At 44.0% G+C, this 21,436-nt stretch overlaps 1 protein-coding gene across 1 annotated transcript in view; it reads left to right on the top strand.

Moving 5' to 3' along the window:
* The first annotated feature begins 2,065 nt into the window (after positions 1–2,065).
* Positions 2,066–21,436, top strand: part of VXN (vexin) — a 55,121-nt gene continuing 35,750 nt past the window's right edge. The window contains exons 1-2 of the mRNA XM_086918011.1: positions 2,066–2,132; positions 5,262–5,317. Of these exons, the coding sequence (XP_086774137.1) occupies positions 2,066–2,132; positions 5,262–5,317 (123 nt within the window). The remainder of the gene's footprint in view (positions 2,133–5,261; positions 5,318–21,436) is intronic.

Here is a 21,436-nt window from a genome sequence, read left to right as displayed (position 1 = left end):
TCATCTCTGGCAGTTGGTGTTGGATCCAGGTCTGTGAGGGTTGTATACAGATCTAGTTAAATAAAACCTTAATTATACTAGTTTGGCTCAAGTCTTCAACTTAACACTGTTCCCCCTGATCTCCCATCAGCATTTTTCCAGCTGTGCTCTGACTTTCCGTCTTTTAGTCTCTTCTCACTCTTTTCTGTTTCTCCAAATCTCTCACACTGCATTTCTCTAATATGTGCTCTATTTCTCTTTTCTGTCTCTCTTCCCTTCTGTCGCTTTCACTGCCCCCTTTTCCCTTTCAATCTCTCTATCTCTCTCCCTGTATTTCTTTGTCTCTTTTATCCTCTCTCTCTACCGCAGTTACTAGATTTTCTCTTTCTGATGGTCTGTATTTCTCTCTCTTTCTGCCTCCCTTTCTGTCTCACACCCTCTCTCTCTTTGTACACCCCCTCCCCCTCTGCCTCTCTGTTCCCCTCGAACACTCTCTTTCTTAGTCGGTTAAAGTCTTGCACCATCTCCTCCTTCCTGTCCACTTCCTCTCCAGTCTGTGCTTCTTTCCTTCCTGCATTCCCACCACCCCTCGCTGTTCATCCCACTCAACCCCTTTCCATGCAAACAATCCAGCTTGTAGGTGCCGCCGAGCTCTTTGCCGGGCCGGTTTTCAACCGATTTTTCAGCTATGCTGCAAAAACGGCCCCCAGGGGTCTAAAACCGGCCCCCACCCGTGCGGCGCACTGGGGGATTGCCCAGTGCCCGCTATGGCCAGTCCGGCCCTGCACGACATGCTTTCCTGCAAGATACAGTGCGCCATGCGAGCTTTCACTTTCTAAGCAGCCCAGGACAATGGCAGGCGATTCTTTGAATAGGTATCTCATTTACAAGAGCTTGAGCTATTGACATTGTAGGTGACAATGCCTTTTATTTATGTGTTAATTAGCAAAACAGATAAATAAAAGGCATTGTCATTTGCAATGCCAGTAGCTTAAACTCTCGTAAATGCGAGACCTATTGCATTGCAAATGCTTGCTTATTTTGAGAGGGAGAGCACAGGCACTTCACAAGAGAGACATAATACTGTTAATTGGAGAGTACCGCACTTCCCAGAAACAAGCAGGTACCTGCACTTCTATTTGTTCATTTCAAGGACTGGTAATACCTAGAATATTCTTAGCACTATTTTTTTTATAACTTAATTTTAAAAGCACACACTTCACAGGTTAGCTGGTAGCTCCCTTACAATACCTCTCAAAAAGAATACATGTGTGTAGCTTCAATTGATTCCATCAATCAAAGATCTTCCGACCACCCTTTACATTTGCAGATTGACCAGTTGCGAATATTTACGTTTCTTTCGGGCACCGGCACCCTGGCAAGAAGACTCGTTTAGCTGTCTACCCCATCTTCGGTTTCACAGCAAGAGGCTCCCTGCCTTACACTTCAGCTGAAGCATTTCAGCTCTCGGAATTAGCCGTCGTGGTGCTGTATATTGTCATAGAAAGGAGGGGAGCTGTTTTTCTTAAATTAAAAAATAAGCATGGGCGCCTCGTGCCCCTCCTCCCCCCAGCCCCCTCACCCCCACTCCCCCTTCGACCGCTGATAGCAATTAAGATTTTAGATTTTGAAAGAAGCTCAAGCTCAAAGAAGTTATGAAATGAGTGAATGGATCTCCGTTATGAAAACAATTGCACATTTCACATGTGTACAGCGCTTTTGAGGCATTAGGCGCTCGGTGGGCAGCGGGGTATGGCTGAGGGGAGGCGCTCACGCGCCCGTGCTTTAAATGCAGCCGCCGCTTCTCGAACAAACACGCAATGAATGTTTTACATGTGACGTGTGAGGACTAATGACATCTTTGCATTAATGGAATTCATAGCGGGGCAGATGGGAGCGGGGACACCGTGCTCTCGCGGAATAGTCAATAAGGGGAGGTCACAGTCGCCCGTCCTTTGTGGCCCGTCCATTGATCAGCCAGGCACTGACAGGCGCTCTTAAGGGGGCAGGCTCAGGACGGGGCAGGACAGGAGCACTCTCGCGGAGCTGACCAGCACAGCAGCAGCACAGCGCCGGGGCTGCAGACATGAACCAGATCTACAGCCGCGGCGAGGACAACCTGGAAGTCTTCACAACCCTGATGTCCCCAAAGAGTGAGTGAACTTCAGAGCTGGGAGGGGCAAAGGCTTGTTTCAGCCTGGAAGGGCACGTGCGCCATTCGGTGTGCAGTGGGAAACCAATGGTGTGCTCCTGTGCAGTTTGCGGGAAGGGATGTGTGGCATTCCAGGCTACAGCACTAAAAGTGTGCCACTGTGTACTGCACTGAGAAGGGGGTGGTTCAACTCGTCGATGTTACTTTTAAGTTATGAGGCTTGAATTATCCGCCTCGGAAGGATTGAAGGCTGAGTGTGCCTTACCAGGATTAGACCCATGGCCGCCAGAACGTCGCGTTTTATCGGCAGCGATCGAGCAACTCACTGAGCCATGCAACTCACTGAGCCATCCTCGGGCGCCTACTGTTTGGTAATTCACCAGTTCTTTCCCTTAATAACGGTGCTTCAGATTCAAATCAAACTGTACCATTCGGTCTATAAGAGGAGACCGGATACAATCCCAAACTATCGCAGACTGGTTTGAATGCCTATCGTTTGTTCCTATGCACTTTTCACGGACCACATAGCAATCTTATGTGGCAGAACCGGGGCATGTTGGCACTGAGAGATGTGCATAGGCAAATGCATTAAATACGTCTATTGTTATCTTGAAGATACAAGGCATGCTACACTGGTGACCCTTCTCTCTTATTTGGGCTTTCACACGTCGCTGCGAAAGTTATATTGTAATTGTATTTAATGCACAATATATAGTTATGACTTCTGAGACTAGAAAGCTCGCGGAGCAGACAGCTAAAACGTGTCTTTGTGTCTGAGTGCGCATGCGCGAAGCTGCTGCCTGTGCCTTGGTTGGAGGAAAGCTGCGTGGGTTGTTTCTTGGCACGTATACTACTGTAGAGACTATTTAAAGCGACTCCGCTTTACAGAGATGCTTTCTGTGTTTCAAGCACATTTGAATCCCGTACATGTCTTAAATATGTCGAACCACGAGGTATCCTCCCATCCAATACATGTAAGAGTATGGCCATATACATAAGCTATTTACGGAATATGCCCGAAAGATCGTCTTGTTTACTGTTGACAATGACCTGAAAAGAAAGTCACGTCCGTCAGATCCTTCCCAACATCCTTTCTAAGAGGTTTAGAGTCATGCGACTGACTGGCAGCTCCTCCTATAAAAACACGTTTTGACTTTTTGCAGTTGTTAAGATAAAACGTTGGTACAATATGGATAGCGATCTAGGACAATTTATTTAAAAATAAAGAAAACAACTTATCATACTTCTATGTATCCTATGTATTTTTGGAAATGCTTAAAATAAGATCGCTGTGGTATAACACTTGTAATGTAAAAATGTTTTTCATCCAAAAGGCATTATCTTACGCATCGAAATATTTTGAATGTATTTAATGTGCATCTTTTGCTAGGTAAACATTTTGGCTTGCCTACGGTTAACCCTATGACCACAACAATTAGGGACAAATGTATTGCCATTGCACCAAGTTTGCGTCAGAATAGTGACTGAAACTGGAGCAGAATGTTTTTTTTTTGGAATATACTTTTCGCTGGAAAGTTGTCTGAAAGTAACATAAAGCAGTGCTTTCTGATGCTGTGCTTTACTTTGTGTCAAGAGGGCCTTCCATGTGTGGTACATGGACGGTTCCATTCACCCACCCATGGTTTTTGACACAAAGCTGTATCTACTAACAATAGTAGACAGGATTTTGCAGCAAAAAGTAACACCCCTTTGAGGAAGACTTGAAAAGGAGAAATGCTTTTTTTTTTGTATTTCTCCAAACTGTTCCAACTTTGGTCGTGTGCTGCACTGCACAGCACACATCTAAAGTGGGAATAGTTTGGCATTTTGTCTAGGCGTGTTATTTTGTACTGTAAAGGTTCCCAGAACAAAACCTATGCTAGACTCACTGAGACATCTATGCACTGTGGTGCAAAAATGCAGCCTATTTGTACGCCAGCACTACGGAGAGAGCAGAATAGTGCCACATCTTAGTAGAAATGACTCTGACCTGCTCACGCCCTCTCACACAATGTGTGAGTTTCTAATAAATCTACCCCGTAGTTCAGTGTGAATGAGTGCGGCTGTAGATCAGCAGGACGGCTCGGGGGTGGTGAATTGTGTGAGGAGTGCAGAGCTATGGAGAGATTGTGTAAGGTGTTCTGAATAAAATAAGATGGCGCGGGGTGATGAGTCATAGGGACAGATGTGAGGTGTGTTGGCTAAGAGTGGCAGCGTGAATCTGTGAAGTAATGGAAAAACTGAGTGTGGATGAGTGAAGTGAGTATGAATTGGAAAGAATGCTTGAGAAATGGTGACATTAGAGGGAGTGATGGTGAGTGGGGGCAGAGTAACGGAGTATGTGACTGTATGAGAGGAACTGAGCGATCTTACACGTGAATGAGGCAATGGACTTGGAGTTATGAGGACGTGAAAATGTGGAGTTGAGTGTGAATGGCTGCGAGGTGGAGAAGTATCCTGAGTATAGATGAGTGAGTGGGCAGCAGTGGCTGTTACTCTGGAGGAATCAGCAGGAAGAGTCAATATGATTGCCCGCATGAGTGACAGCAAGGCTGTGGATGAGTGAGGGCATTCAAGTCTAAGTGAGAGTGAATGAGTACCAAGTTGCTGGTGAAGGTTCGGTGCACAAGTAAACATTGGCTGGTGAAGTGTGGAGAGTAAGGAAGAAGCCGCCGGTTAAGTGTAGTTGAATGAGTATGAAGCTTCTGCTGCAGTGTGAGGAAATGACTAACCAACAGTGGATTGTGCGTGAATGAGATGCCCGAGTGGCAGTGAGTGTTTCTAATGTAGGGAATGAGTCGTGGAAGAATAGATTAACATCGGTACAGTCTTCCCTCCATGCTTCCTACGGATGTGCAAGCCAGCTTCATGCCCACCGGAAGTGGCCCGATGCCTCCACAAGCAGAATTAACCCGATTATAAAATAATGACAACGTATGGATCCGCCTGCCGTGTGTGGTTCTTTCGGTGGGGGCAGCTGGTAATATCAATATTTGATGATACGACGCACTTTTAAAGTAACGTGGAGTCCGAACAAATCAACGTAGCTAAGAAAAGACCCCTGTACTGTCTGTCAATTCCTCATTATTTGGGAATAAAACAAGTAACCTTTGTAATGTTTTGCTTTCAGTGTGCCGTGCCTCCAGAGGAAGGACGCAACATTCCCCACAGACCTTAAGGAGAAGCGTGAGTTAACTGCATATGTTCTCTTTAGTTTATTTCAATTTCAGCGCCCCTTCTACCTCGCTCTCACTTCCCTCTGCACCCGCACAGGCTTCTTATTCCTGCTTTCTCTATCTCTCGCCCTAAACTCCTCAGCAGTATAAAGCGCTTCGATGTCATCTGTCTCCCACTCTCCCCGCCCTCCTCTCCACCCCAGGGCTTTCCTTCGGCAGCTGCCTGGTTATGCACTCCCCGGGCCTCTTTTAAATTAAATTTGCCTGCCCCCTATTGACAGAGAGCTCCCGTAACAAGAGGCCTGAGTGACACCTCAGGCGCAGGGAAACGCACTGTCCAGTCGGCAGGTGGCCTGCCTTCGGCCGTCCTTTGTCCACGAGGTCATGACCTCTAGCCCCGATGTCGGCGGCTCAGCAAGCTTCGCCGTGTGCTAAGAGGGTGCACACCCAGGGATTTATTTATTTATTTAATGCGATTTTATATAGCGCGAACATTACCCGAAGGTGTCAGATCTATTTACATGCGTCACAGGTTTGCAAAACGCTTTAAGAATACACAAACTGCCCTAAGATGTCAAAACTATCTGTTTCAATAGACCAATAGGAGTGTTTGTTAGATGGGAGGTTTTACGTAGAACAGGCATACCCAACATTTTAGTTTTACTTGGCATCACAGGACAATATGATTCTTATTGGAGCCAATAAAAAGTGGCTTAGATTTGAGTCAGCGTGGCCTAAAGATATAGTTTAAAATGATTAAAAAAATTAGCAAGGAAGAAGCATAGACAAAGTAAATGATTGGTCCACCAGCCCTGGCACCTAAGTGCACTTGTGTTATGGTAGATATGCGCATTTGAACTTAAAAAGGATATCACTGAGAGTGCAAGAGAACCAGCAACTGAATTGGGCTTCTGCCTTGAAAGTTTTGCACTGATCCGTCAAGGGAGGGCCAAGAAAAAGGCTGTTTCTCAAAAGAGAGATTTCCCACTTTAATTCCACTAGGAATAATTGTTCTCCCGATACAGAAAAAAATGGCTGAGCAGAATTACCCCAAATCTGGCAAAAGTTTAACTTTACTTAAAAAAGCGTGCATTTTGGGTATTTGGTTTAAATCCTTTCAGATGTTGTTGAGAAATTAAGTTTAAATAAGGACTCAGGTTGAGTTGAAGGAGTTAGCCCCAGCAAAAGTTAGAGATGTGAAGATAATTAGTTCTGTAGAAGTTCCTGTGGTACTCCTGTTGTACCAAAAAAAATAGCCACTTCTGATTGGCTGCAGGAGCCTTTTCTCCTGTCTGCCACTTTGGTACTGCTATACCGGTATATTAGTGGAACCTGAACAATGTGATTGGCAGGCTGCAAAATCTGAGCAAATATTGTGGCCGTCATGACAGAACTCGGGGACTCGGTTCACAAGTCCTTGAAAAAAAAGAATTAAGGGCACATAAGGGTGCAAGGTGAGCACCCCAAGCCCATGCAAGGGGTCCCAAAGGTATCCCTTCTTAAGTTCAATTAAAAAAAAATATTTTTGGTCTCAGGAACCGTGGCTCCAAATGAAGCTCCCCCTATGTGATACCACGGTACCAATGTGTTAACAAAATAAAAAATAAAAAACATAGCAGGGTGTGGTCATAGCCAGACCTACGGCCAACTACCCTTGTGTAGGTCGTATGCTATGCACAGTGGGGGTTGGCCTCCTTACAGTAGATTGGGAGCAGGGCCGACCTACCGCTGCACATTGCTGGATGCTGTGCTCAGCAGGGTGTTGGCTGTCTCTGGGGGCTGGGCAGTTGGACACCCGCAGTGGTTAGGTAGGGCCGAAGGTGAGCGCAGATTGCTCAAGGCGCTTGGGCATATTTAAAATATATAATAAAAACAGAAATTTACTGAAAAACAAAGGTTAACGTGATGTTAAGGTTAGGTATTGAAATGAGATTAAAAAACGAATGTTTAAAAAAATTACTGAATTTGCCAGTTATACTCTAGAACTAACTATAATTTGTTCCCATGTCGTGCTCTGCTTAGGACTTCACATATTAGATCACTCATGTTAAATGACATCATTGATAACATCACTGATGGCATCTCAGCATCCAATCAATCATTAGGACAGTGTCCAATGGGACTTGTGGACATGAAGTAATTCAGCATTCTACACATGTGCCCACTTTTCTATCACCAATCAACCAAGTGATAATGGACATACCCTTTGGCTACGTGCTGAACCCATAGCATATCTGTCTACTCACCCACATTTGGTGGATGTTGCTATCTTTTTGCAGGTATTCGCCTACCTAACAGACCCTCATAGATTTTAATAATGTCTCCCACGTTTTAAACCTTGACCACCCCCCAAAAAGAGTTTGTCTCTATTCACCCTAATGGGATCACCCTCTTAAAGATTTTACATGATACCCACATTTAAGTGAAGAGGATGACTTGTATGCATTGCAACTGACAAGATAACTTCAGCCAGGCCCCATTAACAAACCTCAAAAGTTTGGTAGAATTAAAAGTAGGGGTTGTGTCAAAAAGTGGGCGCAAATATGGTCACCATGGCGTAAGCATAGAGCAAGTCTGGGGGAGGAGGGATAAACATGAGTCAAGCATGGTCAAGAGGGCGAGGAGGGCTAATATACTTAGACATTTTTTTTTTAAAAAAGTTTTTGAAAACCTTTATTGAGCATCGAATCAGAACAAATACGGGCCTACAACCTGCCGGCCGGCCACAAAAACAGTTAAGCACCAATGCAACTTTACGGCGACACAGTAATATCTCTCATTGTAAGCAAGCATTAAAAAGGTTACACTGTAATTACCATATTACCATGTCCCAGAATCAGTGAAGGTTAATTTTTAAAAGTTTTCATCGCAACCATTAAGATCAGGTCATACTACTCCGCACTTATACAAATAAGAAAAAGAAACTAGGTCCATGTAGGTGGGACTCGACAATAGACACCCTTACCAATCAGTACAGTTCGCAACATGCAAGTTCCAGCCAGAGGATGGCCACAAATTATGCACACCCCTAAAGAGGACGCAACATCCCAACGAACACCGCGCTACCACCCATCCTCCAGTATGCCTATCACGGGCCTAGAAAAGAAGAAATTATATAATAACAAGAAGGCACCATAGAAAGAAACACGAACTAAAATTTACCCCCCCACCCTACACACATGCAGAGGCTACGGCCTACCCCCCCCCCTAGCAGAGTGTTTGTCTCCCCATAACCCGAAATATAGTAAGAGAAGAGAAAATTGAGAAGGAGAAAAAGAAAAGGGAAAAAAGGAGAAAGAAGAAAGAATACAAAGAGAAGTAGAAAAGGAAAAAAAAAAAAAAAAAAAAGGAAAATCTCACTCTTGAGTATAGGGAGTAAGAAAAGTATGTAAACTAATCTGAAGCTCCCAAGAAACAAAGAAAGTGGGGGAGGAGCCCGCAGTCATCAGGCCACCAGGACTTACGAGCACTGCAATGGTACCTGCATCAGATATAGCACCGATTGTGGAGACAGCACACTAATAAGAACCAAACAGCCCATCCCCCGACCCCCACTCCGCCCAGAGCCGACATATTGGCTACGGTGATAAACAATAGGATTCTGGAGCCACCATTTTACAATGAAAGAAACGTCTCCCCCAATGCACTAAACAAAGCCAAAAAAAACGTTCCAGGCCAGGTCAGTTCCAAACAATCAGCAAGCCAAAGTACGAGGGAACCTCAGCCTTGGCCAGTGCGCCGAAATACTTCCAGATGTGTCCACAACTGTACTCTCCCCTCAAACTGGACAAGGGAACAAAATGGCCACCCCCAACAAGGAAGACAAAGAGGAGGAGGAAGTGAGCATCCCCAAGAAACCACAGTGCCGATATCCAAGTGGCGGGGCGACCCCCCCGCCGTCGTCAATTGAGTCACACTCCGCAAACGCAGAGAAAGAGTCACGGTGGCAGAGGAAGGGAGGGGGACCATCGCCCAAGAAGTCTCCGGGGAATGCCTTGTTGTTAAGGGAGCAGCAACAGTATCAGGCAGTACAGCGGAAAGGGACTCGGCAACAGTATCTTCGGCAATATTGCAACAGTCTGCCACATATCCAGGGTCCGGACGCATCTCCACAGTCACGCGATGCAAGTCTGTCTCCTGAGCAGGGGTAGATAGCGGCAGCTGGGGGCCAGTCGAGTTCAGACCTGTAGGACACGAGGCAGCTCCCACTATCTTTTGTTCTAGCGCACGGGCTTGTCGCCGCCATGACACCCGCAAGTCGAGCAGGGCAGCCAAGATGTCGCCATAAGTCAGCCCCCTCAGCGTTGCTGGCTGACTTTCGCTGCGCGGATGTTCCCCCGGGTCGTTAACTGATGCAGGCATGAGGGGGAAGCTGCCCATCGTAGACGGAGAGACAGCCATCGTCCTCCTACTTGGGAGGGGGCGCCAGGGCCACCTCAGCAACAGGCTCGCGGTGCAGAGAGGGGGGGGGGGGCGGCCGTGCAAGCGGGAGCTGAAAAAGTATGAGCCCCCAACAGGTTAGCGGCACGCAGGTCCAGGGCAGGGCAGAGCGAAGGCTTATTTTCGGATCGGCGGCATGGAAGGGCAGCGGTAGTGTAGGAACCCGAAAATGGGCTCCGTACAGTCAGTGAGCAGCAATGCGGGAGGAAAGCGCTGCATTCCGGCTTCCAGCTTCTGTCGGAAGCAGGGAATCCCAACAAGGAGTCTTACCGCTCAAAAGGGGGGCGATGCAAGCAGCCTCCGCGATCAGCAGCTCTCCTGCCCCAGCCTGTGCCGTGTCTGCGTGCCCGGTCGAGGGCGCCCAGCCGTGTCCAATGGCGCCGACCCGCTCCAGGTCCCGGGTCGAAGTTGGAGGGCAGAGAACGGTACTAATTCACCGTAGAAACGGTCGATAAGGATCTCAAAAGAGCACCGGCGACTTCCGTGCTCTCGTGCCTCATTTTGTACCAGATCCAGTCAGGATTATTGCCAGCAGTTCGGTGCAGGATCGGACGGCTCGCGGAGCCTAGAGCCTACACGTCCGTCCCGGTCGCCATCTTGGCTCCTCATACTTAGACATTTTATTTACTGATTGTACACATGGCCTGTTGCACATTTGGTTCTTTGGAACTGTGTAGGACCCGTAACCTCATACCTCTCTGGCAGAAAAGTGTTATGATGTTAAGATGTCAACCATGTACAAACAATTGTAACTATTGCACTGTATGGTCACTTGAGCAAAAGTTAATAAAAAAGAGTTAAAAAAATAAAAAGTTTGGTAAAGTACACCACACATTCCCAAGATAAGCACAACACAGTACAACCGTAAAACTATGCTTACATCCACACTGTGAATTCAACCATCCCTTAATGGTTCCCCCCTACATTCGACATTATTCATCAATGTGCAATGCCCTAACAGCTTCAGTGAAGTTCTGGAAATCAACTTCCACACCTTATAAATGTCCTCATTACATATAATTTGTCTACAGCATTGTATAGCAACTATTTAACACAGGCCAGTGCCCAGACATTCACTGGTGAACAAGCTATTCTGAAAATATGCTTTAGCTTTTCTCACAGAATCTTTGCAACAGGCTTTGGTTTAAACCACACCCTACTTTGAAACATGCCTCAAGAGATAGTAGATGCGCTCTGCCTTTACCTTGTTTAACATGGAGTGTTACGCGTGTGTGTATATGTGTATATATATATATATGGTTGCTGAAGGCGAGAAGCCGAAACGTGTCCTGTGAGACCGTGTCGTATGTTGGTGAAGTGTGAAAAATTAACCCACTTGGTTACAGCTTGGAGTGCCCCACCTTTTTTACTGGAGTGTTTGTGTTGGATGTGTATATATATATATATATATATATATATATATTCGACCCTCCAGGATATCGCGATTTCGCGATTTGCCGCAAAATCAGCACTTTTGTAAAAATGCCGCGATTTTTACAAAAGTGCCCGCAAAATCGGCACTTTTGTAGAAATAGCGCGGCATTTTTACAAAAGACGCTATATCCTGGGGGGTCTGAGAAGGAACGTGTTGGTTCTATAAAGTAACACTGGAAAATGTTTTTTCTACCAAATAGAGCAGTTTTCCGCAGTAAAGAACACAATGCTATCTGAAACAATAATGCCTAGAAAGTAAGGAGGGGCAACATCGAGACCACGTGCCACCTGTCGCCCATTCTAAACTTCGATCAGCTGGAGACTGCTGTCCCGCAGACTTGCACCTCCCTCAGGGACTGCACTTCTGGGCATGGTGGGAGACGGGTGGGGGCTGAGGGGGGAGGGATTGATCCACACGTGACGGCCAGACACACACGTAGCCTCTCGTTTCGTGAATGGCGAGCTATCTTTAGCCTCCGACCCGAGTGATGTCATTTAATGGTCATGGAAACGCTAGCGGCAGGCAGACATGAAACCTACCGTAGCTGTGAGCCTTCACCCACCGCAGCAGGAGAGCGGGCATCGGATGACAGGTAGATGGGCCTCACCAGCTCCAGAAGGACCCCCTTTCCCCTCAAGGCCCCGCCCACCCCGCCCATCTCAGCGCACAGTATGGACGCGCCATTCAATGCTAGGCTGCGACTCTGCGAGGGCTACCACCAAGACCTGTTTCCATGGGTCCGCTTTGTCTGTGCCGCAGACGGCCTCATGTCCTCATGTCTTTCGGGCTCCATTTTAATGTTTATCTTTTTTTAGACCGCCCACCTTCCCCTGAAGTTCACGTTCTTGGTTCTCCATAATAAAGCATAACTGTTTAGCCTGGAAATACTGTGGGATCAGGGGAAGCCCCCTGCCTCCCTCCGATTTGGGTCGGATAAGTTGTTGTTGGTGAAGACGCAGATTCTTGCCTTTCCAGATAAACCAGTTAATGACGAGTTGTAGGTTACGGAGGATCGCTGGCAATGGAGTTAATGGTAGGGTCTGAAATATAAAAAGAATGCGCAGCAGCCCATAATTGTGAAGCACACGCTCGAGGGAAATAATGTGTCTACATTGTAAATATACCAAATATACATAGCTTCATGTTGTTAAATAACTTAAAAAAAACGAAGATATCTGTGTTTGTTGTAGGAAAAATGGCCACATAAAAAGCCGCAAAATTGCTGCTAAATTTCCATATTTGTGCCGCTAAATTTGCTAATCCATGCCGCTATATCCTGGGGGGTCTGATATATATATATATATATATATATATATATATATATATATATATATATATACATAATAATTATACATAATAATTATATATATATATATATTATATATAATAATTCTTGGGTGTGTACATATATATATATATATTAAAGCTCCGTGGTCCGAAAACCCGCAAGAATCAGCACTCGTAGTAGGTTAAACCTTTTCCTCGGTTTATTGCACACAAATCGTAAACAACAGACGCGTTTCAGCACTTGCCTTCGTCAGTGTCAGCTGGCGACGGCAAGGCGGAAGTTAAATAAGGCATTACAAATGAAACAAAAAACGGATAACTCTACAATTCATGAGCGCCATCTTTAAATGGTGAATAGCTCGAACAATGAAAAAAACCCCAAATTAAGGCAATGTTCATAATGTTGACTAAAACGGCATGTATCTACTGACTAACAATGTATAAATAGTCTGATGCTAACAATTAAGCCCATAGATGGGCTAAATTCATAGGGGTTCTCAATTATAGAACCATTCAGTTAAATCAATATGATTCACAATGCACTAATAATCAATATATCCAGTGGTAACAGGTTTCAAAGGAAAAATTTTGTTCAATGTGACCCCTGATAAATTAAATAATCATTAAGGCCTGAATGGCCAACTAAGTGAAACTACAACTCATAATCACCAATATCCCTGTGCTACACTATCAAATTAACTGCTAAACATTAAATTCATCATAAAGGGTCAAAAACTAGCTACCAACTAGATTTCTTAAAGCATTTGTAAAGGTAGATCAATTCTCAAGCAGTGACCCAGTTCAACACATGTACTTTCAATTGCTGTTATTATAAATGCGATAATAATTCCTCCCCTGCATTGAGTCTCCCTGGTGACTTCGTTTGGAGATCTATGATGTACCTTGACTCTAATATCCTGAGCTTCCATTTCAGATCCCCACCTCTTATATCTTGTGGGACACAATCCAAACTAAAGAAGCTGAGTAATGTCCTATCACTATTATGGTGAGTGGCAAAATGCCGAGCCATCGGGTAGTTTTCATCCTTGTTCATGATGGCCCTCTGATGCTCAAGGATTCTCAACTTGACTGCCTTGGTGGTACTTCCTACGTACCGAAGTCCGCAGGGACAATTTAGACAGTACACCACAAATGTGGTAGAACAGGTGATAAACTTGTTGATTTTAATCTTAGAGTCCTTATGTGGTACCTGGTAAGCAAGTACCCTATGGCTGTTGCTGCAGGCCTTGCATTTCCCACATGGGTATGACCCATGCATGGCGTGCAGGTCTCCTTTAGGTTTCTCCCTAGATAGATGGCTTGTGACTAGCCTGTCTTTCAGTGATCTTATTTTCCTGAATGTTATCATTGGGCGTTTTTGCAAATCTTTACCAATTATGGAATCAGATTTTAGAATCCCCCAATTTTTGGAAATTAGGCTCTGACTTTATTTGCTGCCACCGAATAATTTGTTATCAGTCTAATAATGCCACTACCACCTTTGGTTGGTTCAGTTTTTTTCTCAGTCAATAGGGTTTTCCTATCAATGGCTTTCACCTTCTCTTCTGCCAGTCGGAGTACAGTACCAGAATAACCCCAGGATTTGAAGCGTTTTACGCTTCTGCCTGCGGCCTCTGTAAAATCTTTCTCCAGGGAACTGTTTCGCTTTATCCTCAACAGTTCCCCATAGGGGATACTCTTAACTAGGTAGGCTGGATGACTGCTTCGTCCATGTAAGACGGAGTTTCCTGCCGTCTCTTTTCTAAAGAGAGCGGTCTGTATGGTGCCTGAATCAACGAAAACCCTTAGGTCTAGAAAGCTGACTTCTTTCTTGCTCATATGATAAGTAAATTGCAGATTCAGATCATTCTGATTAAGGGCCCTTATATATTTTATTGCTGAGGATTCCGACCCTCTCCAGATAAGGAAGAGGTCGTCGATATACCTTCTCCAGCATATCACCTTATCGACCCAATCGGTTTTATCATCCGCCCAGGCCACCTGCTTCTCCCACCAGCCTACGAATAAATTTGCATAGCTGGGGGCGAAGCAGGTGCCCATGGCGGTCCCCCTGACCTGTCTATACCGTTGATTCTGGAAAATAAAGATGTTGTTATTCAAACAGAAAGACATAAAGTCCAAGATCATTCTGCTATGCTCCAGGTAGCGGGCCGGTCATAGGTTCAAGAATGTTTTTACTGCTGTGATCCCATCAAGATGTCTGATGCTCGTATAGAGACTGGAGATATCCATTGTTACCATCACCAGATCGTCCTCCCACTCCACGTCTTGTATCTGCCTGAGGAAGTCCTTTGTATCTTTTGTATAAGAGCTTAACTGATTCACCAATGGCCACATAAAAAGCCGCAAAATTGCTGCTAAATTTCCATATTTGTGCCGCTAAATTTCCATTTTTGTGCCGCTAAATTTGCTAATCCATGCCGCTATATTCTGGGGGGTCTATATATATATATATATATATATATATATATATATATATATATATATATATACACATAATAATTATATATATATATATACACATAATAATTATATATATATATATATAATAATTCTTGGGTGTGTACATATATATATATATATATATATATATATATATATATATATATATATATATATATATACACAGAAAAAAAGAAAGGTTAGAGGGACGTTATAGTTAGGCTCAGATTTCACTTGTACAAAACCAGTGAAATTCAGCAGGTATAGTTACCTGAGCTAACTATAATTTACACCTCTGCAATACACTGCTTATGACCTCATGTATCACATCACCCGTAACATGGTCAGTGACATCACTGATGAGATCACTTATGACATCTCGAATGACATCACTGATGACATCATTCAGTGAGTGTAAGTATTTTCTAAGAGTTTGTGAATGTTAAACATATATACTAACCTACTAAAAAAGTTAAATTTGCATACTAGGTGTACTACTAATGAATGATACTACTTCTAACATATTATGCGAGTAGCTGTGTGACTGTGTGTATATCCATGTGTGAGTGGGTGCCTGAGTAGCTTTATGGGTATGGGAGTGGCTGTACAGGTGTATGAGTGGGTGTGTGAATAGCTGTGTGGGTGAGTGAGGGGCTGTATTAGTGAGGGTGTGTGTCAGTGGCTGTATGGATGAGTGAGTGACTGTGTGAGTTACTGTATGGGTGGGTGAGTGACTGTATGGGTGAGTGAGTGGGTATCAGAATATCTGTATGAGTGAGTGACTGGGTGTGTATGTGGCTGTATGGATGAGTGAGTGTCTGTTTGGGTGTTTTGTTAAGTTCGTTGGTGAGCAAATGGCTGCATTGGAGAATTAGTGTCTGTGTGAATGGCTGTATGGGTGAGTGAGGAGATGAAGAAGTGCCTGTATGGATGTGTGAATGGGTAGGTAAGTCGCTGAGTGGGTGTGAGTGAGTGTGTGAGTGAGTGGCTGTGTTGAGAGGCTGTATGGGTGTATGAGTGGCTGTATAGGTGAATATGTGGGTGTGTGAGGAGCTTTATGGGTGAGTGTGTGTCTGTATGAGTGGCTGTATGGGTAAGTGACTGGTTGTATAACTATCTGAATGAGTGAGTGATTTGTAGTGTGAGTGCCTGTATGAGTGAGTGAGTAGGTATGTGAGTGGCTCTATGTGTATTGGTCTGTGAATGGGTATGTGAGTGGTTGTGTGGGTGTGTGTGGGTGCGTGAGTGGGTGTATGAGAGGTTGTACAGAGGTGTGAGTGGGTGTATGAGTGGTTCTACAGATGAGGTCATCAGTGATTTCGTCAGTGATGTCATTTGAGATGTTATTAGGGATGTAACTGACCATGTCACGATTAATGTAATATGTGAGGTCATAAGCAGTGCATTGCTCAGACGTAAGTTATAATTAGCCCAGGTAACTATAACTGCTGAATTTCACTGATTTGTACAAGTGAAATCTGAGCCTTACTATAAAGTCCCTGTAACCTTTGGTTTATTCAGTGGAATTCTAAGGATTTTTAAATAATATTTCTTAACTATAATGTCCCTGTAACCTTTTTTTGTTGTTGTGAATTTCTACGGTTTTTTAATGTCATTTCCTAACTATAACAGCCCTGTAATCTTTGTTTTTTTCGTGAATTTCTAAGGTTTTTAAAATTGAATTACCTAACTGTATTCTATAAACTTTGGAATTGGCAAATTTACAGGAGACAGCTATCTATTACAGTCTGCTCTGTTATTGTGCCTTTCGATGGACTTGTCGCCGCCTCGGCATCCGCACCACCCCCAAACTCTCATTTGGGGCATCGCCTCACTGATCAAAACAAGGGATATTTGGATGCAATGGATGCAAATATAGCTTCCATGAAAGCAAAAGCCCACCTACCCTTCGAAGTTTATGTGCTCTAAGAAGACTCCCTCTTTCAAATGGTTTGTATACCTTTTGACATTATGAGCAACTAAGAATGCTTAGACAGCGAAGAATAAATTTTTGCACGACGCTGTCTGTGAGACATCAACATTATTGAATGTGGCATGTATGTTCCTGCATTCTTTTCAGCAAACTTCGACTTCGGAAAAAGCCATAGAATAGATATAATACTCAATCTCGACCTGTACTGTACATCAGATTACCTTAGCCAGTTTCTGTGATTGTTTGGGATAAAGGCCACTTTTCTTTACCAAAAGCCTAGATTTTTCACATTATTATTACACAGCTGATTTCTCTTGCTGTGCCTAGTTGTTGAACTTCAGCACACTTCTGGGGGAAGACAATAAATAACAAAGGAAGGCCTGGTTGATTCAGCCCCGTACAACACGGGTCCAGTGTGAAGAGACATTTGATTCCCCATCTTCCTACAGTAGTGTGCTACTTGCACCAACATGGAAAATATTTAACTATCACACTCAAGAACAGAAATCATTGCTAATGAAGAAAATCTGATCATATCACTATTTAGTGCAGGTATAGAAAATTGTGAGTTCACGGGTATGGCCAACAGAGCTACTACTTTACAGCCGAGGACAAGGACTGTAAAGTTAACTGAAACAACTCAGTTATCACAGGCAGAAAATTAAACACAGTGTTATGTCTGTTTCAGTTATGTGCTCAGGAAATGCCAATTTGGAGCAGAGGTGTGCACTGGGAGCTCTTTCACAAACCAAGATCAGCTTTCCACTTTAAAAGCACTACCCGGACACCTTTTGCCTGAACCTTTAAGTACACTTTCACGTCTCCTTACTTTTGAGACGCTGCCTGCCTAGAATTTGCATCCCCTCTTAAGCATTGGCAAGCAGGAAGCTGCAGTCCTGTTGTGACAGGCAAAATATTGGCAATAAAACACAGAACATAACAAACATTATTCAATTGGTCAGCCAGAAAATACAAGCAAAACAATGAGTTTGTAAGAAGGAGTTATTAGGGTAAGATTATGGAAAATGGCTAAACGACCATTGTGCTCTTTGCAATTATTATGCCACCATTAATATGCGCATGAAGAAAAACAGTTCACAGTACTGCTGAGGGTCAATAACTAGTGTCTACAGGTGTCATTGAAAGAGTTGCAATTAGTCGTATTGTAGCCCCACCTGCTACCCGGGCTAAACAGCCTCCATTAAATGGTCATTTTCCAGAACAGCACATGAGCCTAAACAAAGTGTGAAACAAACAAGAACACTGTGCTGCCTCCATCGAAGTCGCAGGTCTCCCGCCTTTCACTCTCTTCCTCAGGTAACACAGCAGAGCCACTCTCTCAACCCCCTGGACCTATCCGACCCCACTTCTCTTTCCTCCTCAGCGACACTTGTGCATGTTGTCGACCGCGGGGGAGCCTCAAAGCACCCGCAGTCCCAGCCAGCTCTCTGGCTCCTGCAGGAGCCAACATTGCTCCTGCACATAGGGAGCTGCTGGGACTGCGGGTGCTTTGAGGCTCCCCCGCTTGCAATAACTCCATGCATGCAGAAGCAATACTTTAATCTCTTTCCCTGCCCAAAAGAGATGAAAACTCAGCTTCCAGCAAACAGGAGCAGTTTGACAGCTCCTGCTTGCTGGAAGTGGAGTGTTTGCTTTTGCTTGGTGGGAGCTGTGACAGCTCCCACCAAGCAAAAGGAAACAGCTATTACCCGAGGGATGGTACCTCAGGAGATAGCAGGAGCCGGCTCTGGGGGTGGTGGTCCCCAGGACTATGTATGGCTGCAGGAGAGGGCCACGTGGCCCCCCTTCATTGTTCTGCAAGGACCAGCATTGGGGAGGTGGTGGTCCCTGTGGCTGTACTTGGCCCGGGAGAGGGCCAACCGGCCCACTCCTTCTTTAAAAAAAAAAGTAATTGGCCCTAGTGTGGTGGTGGTCCCCGGGGCTGGAGGTCCCTACGAACTCCCTCTTTAATGTTTAAATTAGTCCCAGAGAGGCGCTGGTCCGGTGGGTGTGGGGGGGCCCCAAGAGCCCCCTCCATTTTTTTGATAAAACGTAGCCAACCCGGGAGCTACAATTATAACAAGCACAGCAGACCATGCTTTAAAAAAAAATTCATGGTGAAATTCAAGAGTATTCACAAATTTTGCTCTGAAATATTTAAACAACTCCCTTTTTTGCCCTGCCAGGTTCCCTGTGGTACCGCAGGACAGAGGCTAGGGGATTAGAGTATTTGTATCCTGCTCCATTTTCTATTTTGTTTTTTGAGACTCAGCTGAAGCCGAGTCCTAAGATGAATGCCAACACTTCCTGGTTGAAGTGTTGGCAGTCAATCAGAGCTCTGCAGATTTTTGCACAAGCCTGTCATTATTCACGCCTCTAGATATCCAAATTTGGGTTTTTGTTAATAACTCTATTTTGTTTCGGCTCCCATGAGCCTTGTTCATGGCAAATTACTTAAATATCGCACATTACATTAATTTATCCATCATTTACATAAAAGTAGGACGCAAAATCAATATAAATATATCCACCATCTTCGAAAAGGCAATCTTCACAGCAAGACACTCGTGATGCCGGGAGTAAACTTCAAAACATATTAAATCCAAGCATAGTGCTTGCAACATTATAATTCATCCTCTGCATGCAATCATGATCAATATTCATATTCAATAATTCATGCCGTATTCTTTTCAACACAATCAGCCTCAAAAAGGGTTCTCAGTCTGTGCTAAAAGTACCTTCCATTTTAAAAACGGACTACGAATTACATGGCGCTCCATGGCGAAAATCGACATAATTATGTGCCCTATGCATTCAAATACTCATTAACCCCCAAGTGGGATATAATCAAATGTAACAGAATATCCACATAATACAATCATGTCAAACTGTAGTCAGTATTTATGCAAAAACGTATTTAACTCATTTGCTAGTAAGACAATATCAGCACACGTGACACCAAAATATAGCCCAGAGGGCTGACTTCCCTAATAGGCGTTAAAAGCACCATCTGTCATGTCAATGTGAATGTACAGTAAAGTGAAATGCTAAGAGCTACAATTTATTATGACCTATATGTTGTATATTGAACCTGGACATGACACATTCATGCAAAATTGTGAACTGACACAAGAATTGCTTTTTCTATTAAGAACATTGTAACCATTGGATTATATGATGGCTTTCTAGCTATAAACTCTACTTTAAAAATACACTGGGGGAGAAGACAAAAATGCACATTTTAATAAAAATAACACGAGTTTCAGGACTAGGCATCGTCCATGCTTTTTTCAAGTTTCAACTGCACTTTTACGTAGCCAATTTGGCACCTTCACAATATGTTGCTTACATTCTTAAAACTAAGTTTAATGGTGTTTAATCAGAAAGGAGCAGTGTAATGATCCCACCTGCCTTTCTAAAACTAAGTTGAATGTTTTTTTATAAGAAAGGGGCAGTGATGATCCCACCTGCCTATTGGTTTGGGTTGGGTTGAGGTGGTTGTCGAGGTGAGATGGGCGCTTGAATGCAATGGTTTTCTGTAGGGGTTTGAAGGGTTGGAGTTGGTGATGGATCTGTAGTTCTTGATGAAGGCTAGACTGGAGTGTTTGCAAAGGTAGTTGCACAGCAATCGCTTCATTGGGTATGGCACCACAATATGTGGTCAGAATATTATCTGATACAAAACTATCACTTAATTGGATATTTTTGCAGGTGATAGTCTGACAGACAATTTCAAACTGAGAATGTGAAGAACTGTTTTGCCTTTGAATGATGTATTCATGAAGTGTGTGACTGAGGGACCTAGGCTGTCTCCACATTTGAATTAACGCTGAGTGTATGGTGTCATTTGATAAAGTATAGTCTTGTGAACATCTGAGTGTGAATACCGAGGTCACCCGAGTCTTACAAAGTAAAGAAAATAAGCATTTTAGCGGTAGACACTGGCAGAAGGCTTGCTGTATAGTGCTGACTGGCAGATGTCAGTCAGAGATGATAAGCATGTGAGAGTCAGAGAGAACTGGCAGCTCTCAGGCTGAGATGATTGGCAGGTGTCAGGTTGAGATGATTGGCAGGTGTCAGTCAGTGGTGCCTAGCATTGATGATGTCATAATAGTTTAGTGGCAGACAGACTGTGTACACGTGGAGAAACTATGGATGTTCGAGGCTGGAAGAGGTACCTCCAGGTCGCGAATTGCCAGGAGCTAAGTCATAAATGGTGAACCCCTTCACACGTCCAAGACTTTGCAAAAGGGGTGCGTTTTTGAAGTTTAGCAGTTCACATCTTATCAACTATTGTAAATATGATTGTAAAACGCTGTTGTTCCAAATGATTCTTAGTTCATCTTTTGTGTTCAATAATTATTTTCATAGTTGTTGATAATTAATTAAAACCAACTCCATTAAATAGTAACAAACTTCAAATGTATGAAAACTTCATATTGAATCCATATTATTATCTAAGTTTATCCATCACTAGTGTACTTCAGACTAATCCAACGTTGACTTGAAATGCGGGAATCTAGTTTAGAAGCCGCAAGCCTGCCTGTGACAATTCTGTATCCAAGACACAT

This window comes from Lissotriton vulgaris, chromosome 4_1 (genome assembly GCF_964263255.1).
Source record: "Lissotriton vulgaris chromosome 4_1, aLisVul1.2, whole genome shotgun sequence".
NCBI lineage: Eukaryota > Metazoa > Chordata > Amphibia > Caudata > Salamandridae > Lissotriton > Lissotriton vulgaris.
Note: the sequence above shows the minus strand (reverse complement) of the source record. Positions and strands in the feature narration are given on the sequence as shown.